The sequence below is a fragment of the Rhincodon typus genome, chromosome 42 (assembly GCF_021869965.1).
Source record: "Rhincodon typus isolate 14 chromosome 42, sRhiTyp1.1, whole genome shotgun sequence".
Classification (NCBI taxonomy): Eukaryota; Metazoa; Chordata; class Chondrichthyes; order Orectolobiformes; family Rhincodontidae; genus Rhincodon; species Rhincodon typus.
In genome coordinates, this window is record NC_063373.1 from 3,311,121 (window position 1) to 3,320,066 (window position 8,946).

The window sequence follows — 8,946 nt, forward strand, 5'->3', positions numbered from 1 at the left end:
TAACTAAATTGTAACTTGTGACTTATAAAGTGGCAATCAGGGATTTTTTTTTGTCTTAACCACTCTTAACAGATTACAAGGGGCGAACTTCTCTGGGTGTTTCGGAATTAATTATTAGAAGGGAACCTCTACTCCATCATAAAAGATCGGGGTTTGTGTTTCAGTTTAATTATCAGAGGGGTTTGACCCCCTACCCCCATAACAAAAGATATTGTACATAGGAGAGAAGCAGCAGGGCCAGCTGTATAGATTGTCTCAATCTCAGTGAAGAAGTCCACATTCTTGCATTTGTTGTTGAAGGTGTGGATGGAGAGGGAGAAACTAATGAGATATTAAAAAGATTTAACACACTGAATTGAAAAAAGCTGGTGTAGCTGTTTTCCAGCCTGAGCTTCAGCCCATAAAATTGGGCTGAAGTTTATTGATATCAGCAGAAAGAAGCCCAAAACGAAAATGGTTTAGTCCTGGCCGTGATGTACAGAAAATTCCAGCCACTCCAGTCATTTGTGAACTTGCTGGTGACTCAGTAAGTGGGATGACAGAGTGAATCAATTTCCACTCTCAGAGCAGATAAACGGTGTCTCCTCAATGTGACCTTGCTGGCGTCTGAGCAAGGTATCTGACTGTGTGAATCTTTTCCCACATTCAGAGCAGGTGAATGGCCTCTCTCCAGTGTGAACTCGCCAGTGCATTAGCCGCACAGATGAATTAGTGAAGTCTTTTTTCACACTCAGGGCAGGTGAATGGTCTGTTTGCAGAGTGAAGACACTGGTGTGTCAGCAGGTTAGATGAAGTAGTAAATCTCTTCCCACAGTCAGAGCAGAAGAGTGGCCTCTCCCCGGTGTGAACTTGCTGATGTACAGTGAGGTCAGCTGGTCGGTTGAACCTAGTGCTGCAGTGAGTACATGAGAACGGTCTCTTGTCAGAGTGAATACGTTGGTGTGCCATCAGTTCAGCAGAACTTTTATAGAATTTCCTGCACTTTGGACATTTAAAAGGTCTCTCCTCAGTGTGAGCCCTGATGGTGTTTTATCAGAATGGATTACTGAGCAAATCCTTTCCTACATTCGGGGCAAGGGAATGGTCTCTCCCTGTTGTGAACTCGCTGGTGTATTAGCAGCTCAGATGTGTTAGTGAATCCCTTTTCACAATCAGGGCAGGTGAATTGTTTCTTTGCAGAATGAAGTCGCCAGTGCATCCAAAGCCTGGATGATGTGGTAAATCTCTTCCCACACTTAGGACAGGAGACTGGCCTCTCCTCAGTGTGAACTCGTTGGTGGAAAGTGAGGTCATCAGAGTGAATGTATTGATGAAGCATCAGTTTCCTGGAACTTTTATAGAACTTCCTGTAGTTTGAACATTTAAAAGGTCTCTTGTCTGTGTGAACACGTTGATGTGACAGCGGGTGTGATGACCAAGTGAATCCGTTTCCAGATTCAGAACAAGTGAATGGCCTCTCCCCGGTGTGATTGCATCGATGAATTTCCAAATCAGATGGACATTTGAATTCTTTCCCACAATCCATACATTTCCAAAGTTTCTCCATAACGTGATTTCCTCGAGTGTCTCCTGGTTGAATGATTAATTCTCCGCACAAAGAACATCTGTTCATTTGTGTTGTGAATCATGTGATATCTTTTCAGGCTATAACTGCCTTTAGGTCTTTCTGCAGTTGGTGCGCTGAAAGCACCAGTGTGTGCCTCTGTATTTTCTCCAGTTACCCTGATATTTGAAATATTTTCCCACATTCAGAGCAGAGAAGAATTTTTCCTTTCACGTTTCCAGGTGCATGATATCCAGGTTCTTAGTGACTCTACCATTATGTTTGGTGAGAGTTTTGTTTTTGTAAACCCTTCCCTCCTCACACCCTGCAAAAGAAAGTTTGCAGAAGGGTTCACCGCTGTCAGTGCAGGATTCAGAGCAGACAATCCCAGTTTGGATCAACATTTGTTCCAACTCTTATTCGCGGTCAGAAATCACACGACACCATGTTATAGTCCTACTTGTTTGAAAACACAAGCTTTCGGAGCCTCAGTCTTTCGTCAGGTATGAGTTGCGGACAAAGCCCGAGCCCTTTCCGCCGGTTCAACCAGAGGTGTCGGTATTCGAGGCCTACGCCTTACATGGCATGTTTCTGAAGCCTCCAAACCCACTGTCATGCTCTACCCTTCCCTCCATGCTCACCCACCACGGCCGATCGTATGAAGTATCACTACGGCGCATACACAGTACACGGCCTCCTGGGGATTGGCGGCGGCTATGGACCAATAGGACGAAGGGGGCACCGAACAGGGAAAGCCTGTCCTCTAACCAATCAGAGTGATGGGGGGCGGGCTAGAGGACAGGGCACGGGAAGCCCCGCCTCTTAACCAAAGTGAATCGTGCGGGTGGGGTGGTTTGGAGCTGGAGGACTCAAGGGTGTGAACACAGCGGTCCGAAAGGGAAGCCGTGGTAAGTTTTACAAACTCCGATCATTTTCAGTGCATAGTGGAAGATCAAATCCCGCGAAGCAATGGATGAGAGAATTTAAGAAATCGAGGAGAAGTAAACGACGATATTTTCCTAACTAATTTATAGAAATCGAGTAAGAAAGTTACTTTAATGTCCCCATTTTGATGCTACCGGCGCTGCTCCAACTCGCCATTCCTTGCGGATGTGAAGATGCTCTGTTCGCAAGAGGATCACACAGGCGCAGTTTGGACGGTGTGTGGAATATGCTCAGTATCACATTGATTATGCCTGAGAGAGAAATGGAGACAACACAGTATGGGGCTGGAGGAACAGGTCAGGTCAGGCAGCATTAGAGGAGCAGGAAAGTTGACCTTTTGGGTCGGAACCCTTCTGCAGAAATGGGGAGGAGGAAGGGAGCTGGGAAATAAATGAAGAGGACGGGTTGGGCTGGGGAAGGTAGGTGGGATGGTGATAGGTGAATGCAGGTAGGGAGTGGTGGATGGGTGGGAGAGAAGATGAACAGGTTTTGTCGGGTCAAGAAGGCGGAAGGGAGGATGTGTGGGCTGGGGAAAGGTAGATGGGGTGGTGATAGGTTGGATGCAGATAGGGGGTAGTGGGAATTGGTCAGCAGGAAGCATAGGGCGGATAGGTGGGGAAGATGGACAGGTTGTGTCAAATCAAGGAGGCAGGGATGAGAGGGAGAGTTGGATATGGGATGAGGCCGGGGTGGTGAGATTTTAAAACTGGTGAATTCTATGTTCAGGCAATTGGGCTGTAGGCTGTGGAGGCGGAATATAGGTGTTGCTCCTCCAGTTTGCTGGTGGTGTCATTGTGGCACTGGCGGAGGGCCAGGATGGACATATAACCCAGGGAGTGGGGGTGCGAGTTAAAATGGTTGGCAACCGGACAGTAGAAGTATGAAGAGATATGGGCCAAAGGCCGAAATCTGGCCATAGGTCAGCCATGATCTCATTGAAGAGCGGAACAGGCTTGAGGGACTAAATGGCCTACTCCTGGTTCCTGAAAGACTGAATCCCAAACCCATCTCTTCCCTCTATTCCTAGTTTTCTCCCTCCCTCTGCCTGCAGACTGAGAATCAAATCAATGAGTCAATCATTGTCTCTCCTGGTCACGTGGATGTTAGAGGTGCCACCTATTTACGTCACCAAGACGATCACACATGCGCACGAATACCGCTGAAACAACATGGCGGCCGAGAACCAGACCATGTGCATGAGGAAAACCTTCGGATTTAATCAATCCGACACGTACAGTCTTTTATTCGCGGTTTCTACCCTACAGTAGGTGTTTCTGGAATCTCCCCGCCATTTTGTTGGTCATACTTCCGTCCGCGTCGTCGCCGCCGCCACTTAGAGGTTGCGAGATATCAACCTACGAGCATCGCAACGCCGTCATTGGCCTCGCACATGCTCAGAACTCGGTGCAGCACTGCGCAACAGCATTTGTGCCTGTTGTGGGAATAGAGGACATTCAACACCGCGGGGAGTTATGGGTAAATCTCCGACCATTATTCACCTTGTTAGATTATACTTATGTAATCAGCGTGGCTGAGTGTCTCTTCCATTCCGCTCAGCTTCCAAAAGTTCCACTCCGCATGCTGTGCGCTGGTTAGCTAACTCAGAGACTGAGCTTTGTTTTGCAGTTCTTTAGCTGCTGAGATGTTGTTGAGCTGTTCTGATTTAGATTTAAATTTACTTGTCACATGTACTAAGTACAACAAAAAGTTCACAAAGTCACCATTCACTTGCGCCGACTTGGTTACAAAAACCAGCGTGAAAAGATTTAACTGAGCTAAAAGGTAAGCATGGAAAAAAAATTCCAGATCTCGGAGTCCCATGTCCCATCTCCACAATGGTGCAGGCGCCACTCCAATCACTAGGACACCCAGGAGGCTGCCGCTGCCACTGCCACCATGCAAAAGGCCCCCTCTCGCCTCATTCGCTGCCTTACCGGCCCGCTCTTGCCACCAACTGCTGCTGCCTCATTGGCCCACTCTTGCTGCTGACAGCCATTGCCTCACCGGTCTGCTCTCGCCACCGAACCAGCCCAGTTTTCAACTGCTGCCATCACTGCAGGTTCCCAGTCATAATGCAACTCCTTAGGTAGGTAGTTAAATGGCAGGGAAGGTGGGGGTTGCGGAGGGGGTCATGGAATTACTGCAGAGAGGACAGGGAAGAAGAAATAAGAAAGGAAGAGGAAAACAAACTGGCGAGCAAAGTGGAGCTCCACATGGAGTGACTTATGCTGCCGCCATCTTGCTTCAAGATGGGTCGGTGGGCCTGATTTTAGCTGATTGATTAGGAAAAGATTGTGTTAATGTCTTTGAAAACATGGTAGAAAACAGTGAACATTTACAACCTTTACACCTTTATCAGTCTGCTGCAAATTGAATATATTAGTAGCAATAATTCATTTGAGTATTTTGGAATTGTATTTCTTTTTAAACAAAACAGTCCAGTTTCTCCCCTTCTTTTTCAGAACTCGGATTCAATGCCTGCTTTCCTTCCTCGGATGTCTTGAACTTCTGGTGACAGGTCTTGTTGGTGAGTGAGGATTGTCCTGGAAACTCACAGCAAGCAGAGTGAGGGAGCAGAAGGTTCTGTCACTGATTGCAAAGTTTGAGGTATGGAATCTGAGTTGACTGGGCAGGTGAGTCATTGTAAACCGCTGTTAAATAACTTATCCTGTAAAATTTAAATAACGATTTGTTTTCTCAATAAAAAAGATTAAAGTGGATCAGTAGTTTGACCTTTTAGAATTCTGGGACAGCAGGTGGGTCCTTGTAAAACATAGGTAGGGACTTACCTTGAGAATCAAAAACCAAAACTGAACAATAGACTGAGTTTAACTCCACCAATCAGATCACGGCTGATATGATTGTGGTCTAAGCTTCACTTTCCTGCCTCCCAGAAGCCTTCACTCCTTTGTCTATCAAAAATATTGCAGAATTATGATAATTTAAACATACAGGTATCTACAGCATATTGTGAAATGCAGGTGTCCTCATTGCTGAAACAGAACATGGGGTACAGGCACAGTTACAATGCTTAAAACACACTTAGATAAGTACATGGGTTTGGAGAGATATGGGCTAAGAGCAGACAAGTGGGACTTGTTTAGTTTGGGATTGTTTAGCATGGACTGGTTGGACGAAAGGGTCTGTTTCGATGTTATATGACTCTATGAAAGGTGCGTTGCACTCTGCGATATGTATTAAAATCTATTGTTCTATGTTGTCACATTCATTCCTTAAATTCTCAAACATTTGAAAACTATTTATGAATTTTATGAGGTTGGGGATTATGCTGAATCATTATCTATTTCTTCGATATTTTGTTTGTGGAAAAGACTCTTTCCTTCTGAATTCAATCTCAGAATTGCTTTCTTTATTTGTACAAACTTGTGAAAAGAATACAAAAAAAGTTTATTTTATTTTCCATTCAGGCAGGAGAGAGAGTGTGTGACATGGAAAGTTGCCGCTTTGGGGAAACAGGAAGGGAAAGAAATGAACTGGAAGTGTCTGTTCTAAATTTTTAGTCTGGACTGACAGTGATGTCTTTTATATACTCCTTTTGCAACGGATCGGGGAAGACATCTAAATGATCTGACAGGATTTCTCAATTTATCAGGACCAGCATATCATTGGTCTTTAATGTGGAGAGAAAAATGACTGGAAAAGCACTGAGACTTAGACAATGAGAGTGAGTGTCAAGTTACACAGCTTTAAAAGTAAATTCACAACATTCACAGTGGGTGAACCCATATATGTATTTTGTGTGTAGACAAGGCTTGAACTAAGTTGTCCAACCTGAAGAAATACAAAGACACCGGCACCATGGAGAAACAGTGGAATTGTGGGGACTGTGGGAAGGGATTCAATTACCCTTCCCAGCTGGAGATTCACCGACACAGTCACACCAGGGAGAGGCTGTTCATTTGCTCCATGTTTGGGAAGGGATTCACATTTTCGTCAATGTTACATATCCACCAGAGGACTCACACCGGGGAGAAACTCCTCCGTGTAGGGGGAGGGCTTTAATTTTCTGACCCAGCTGCTGAGGCACCAGCGGGTTCATATTGGTGAGAGGCTGTTTAACTGCTCTGAGTGTAAGAAGAGCTTTAAAAGATGACAGGATCTGATCAAACACTAGCTGTTTCACACAGAGAAATGTTTTAGTTGTTCTCACTGCAGGAGGACATTTACGGATCCTCAAAAAAACACCATCAAGTTGACACTGGGAAGAGGCTGTTCAATTGCTCCATGGGTGGGAAGGAATTTACTCTGGTTATCTCACTTCAATTCACACTAGCATGTTCACACTGATGACAGATGTTTCAAATGTTCAGAATGTGAGAAGGCCTTTATAACTACAGGTGCTCTGCTGAGACACCAGCGAATTCATACTGAGGAGAGGCCATTCACCTGCTCTGTCTTTGCCCAATCTCACTTTACACCAGTGAGTTCACTTTAATTAGAGACCTTTCCAATGTTCTGACTGTGAGAAGAGCTTTAAAACTACAAGGGATCTGCTCATGCACCATCAAATTCACACTGTGGAGAGGCCATTCACCTGCTCCCTGTGTGGGGATTCACCCATTCATCCCACCTCCTCACACACCAGTACACACAGGGGAGAGGCTATTTACATGCTCCCTCTGTGGGAAGCAATTCACTTAGCAATCTCACCTTAATTCACACTGATAGCAGATCTTCTCAATGTTCTGAATGTGAGAAGACTTTTAAAACCACAGACAGTCTGCTGAGACACCAGTGAATTCATACTGGGGAAGAGGGTGTTCATTTGCTTTGTGGGAAGCGTTTCACTTCGTCATGCCACTTTTGGATACACCAGCATGTTCACAAATGACTGCAGGGATGGATTCTGTTGTTTCTGCTGCTATTGATTACAACTAAATTCATTCTGACAGCTGGGTTTCATTTCTGATGTTGTTATTAATCCCATAACTGATCTGGAACTTAATTACTGTAACAGATCACAATACAATAATGTAATTTGAAACAGTGTGTCAGGTTCTGTATTTTGAGAAATTAAATGAGAATAAATGATGTCCTTTTGATGACTGCACCTTGTTCAGGCCTTTTCTCATTTCTAACTCTGGATTCCTTCTGTTCTTATACTTCTGTTACTCCCAAGGACAAGTCCAACTCCCAGACTTCCACTGTGTGTCTCTTAATCTTGTTATCAAGTGAAGGTGTTGGGTAACACTGCCTGAATCACTAAAAACAAAATAGAGTCTATCTGTCCCTTTCAGCAACTGGACATAATGTGTGTCCTACAGCAAGCATCAATAAAACTAATTTTGCATTAAACACATGGGTTGGAATCTTCCCAGCCCCTGAACAATGTGGACTATGGTGAAGCAGTTTGGTACATATGTAAGATTCTGAAAATGAAAAGTCAGATTTTCCACCAAAGGTTTTAAAGGAGAGATGAGAATCTTGCTGATAAGTAGTGAGAGTCCTGTTTCCATGCACTTACACCTCAATATTATCTATTCTCACCTGATTTATTTGCAATTTGATTTTCTTCCATATGGCAGAGAGAAATTTGGTGCTGATGATTTCCAACATGAAAGTCTCAGTAGGTACCTGGTCACCCAACATGTTCCTCCAGGTCTCCATCTCCTTTCTGCATGAATACATTGGTGGGAAATCAGATCACTGAGATTTCCAGAGCATTTTTCCCAGTCTGGGCAAAGGCAGATGATTGGATCGTCTTAATCTCAGTGACAACAAAGCTCCTCACACTTGGAGGGGGAGAGGGGAGAGGGAATCACCTGTGTTAAAGGCAAAAAGAAGATGAATATGCACTTTTTTTTACACAAAGCTGTTTTATTTGACATTATCTACATTAACATATAACTAGACAGGTGGTTATTAACATCAGCAGAAACAGGTAGCTATGAAATTAGTTCACTCCTGGATGTGATTAATTGTGAAAATCCAATCATTGTAGTTCCTTGGTGAACTTGATGGTGATTCAGCAGATGCAAGCAGATAAAGGGCTTCTCCCCAGTGCAATAACATTGATGCCTTAGCAGGTGGGACGATTGAGAGAAGCCCTTCCCAGAGTCAGAGCAGGGAAAGGGCTTCTCCCCAGTGTGAACAGCTGGTGTACACTGAGGTAAGATGATCGTCCAGATACAGCCCCACAGTCAGAGCACTCAACCTTTACAGCACTTCCCACAGACGGGGCATTTAAAAGGTCTATCCTCAGTATGAATTCTTTGGTATGTCCTATGTTTGATGAATTGATAAATCTCTTCCCACATTCTATGAAGGTGAATGGCCTCTTCCCAGTGTGAACTCCCTGGTGTCTCAGCAGGGTGAATGATTGAGTGAGAGATAGTAGGAACTGCAGATGCTGGAGAATCCGAGACAAGGTGCAGGGCTGGATGAACACAGCAGGCCAAGCAGCATCATAGGAGCAGAGAGGCTGACGTTTCGGGCCT

The 8,946-nt window shown here is 44.7% G+C and overlaps 1 protein-coding gene and 1 long non-coding RNA gene across 2 annotated transcripts; one reads left to right on the top strand and one right to left on the bottom strand.

Annotated features, from left to right (window-relative positions):
* Positions 1 to 1,042: 1,042 nt before the first annotated feature.
* LOC109911825 (zinc finger protein 664-like) lies at positions 1,043 to 1,546 on the bottom strand. Its single transcript, XM_048619076.1, has one exon. It carries the CDS (start codon positions 1,544 to 1,546, stop codon positions 1,043 to 1,045), a length of 504 nt encoding a protein of 167 aa, XP_048475033.1.
* An 818-nt stretch (positions 1,547 to 2,364) lies between these two features.
* Positions 2,365 to 7,525, top strand: LOC125487510. Its single transcript, XR_007265916.1, has 3 exons — positions 2,365 to 2,451; positions 4,951 to 5,121; positions 5,917 to 7,525. It is a non-coding gene; the product is annotated as an uncharacterized LOC125487510 (long non-coding RNA).
* The last annotated feature ends 1,421 nt before the right edge of the window (positions 7,526 to 8,946 follow it).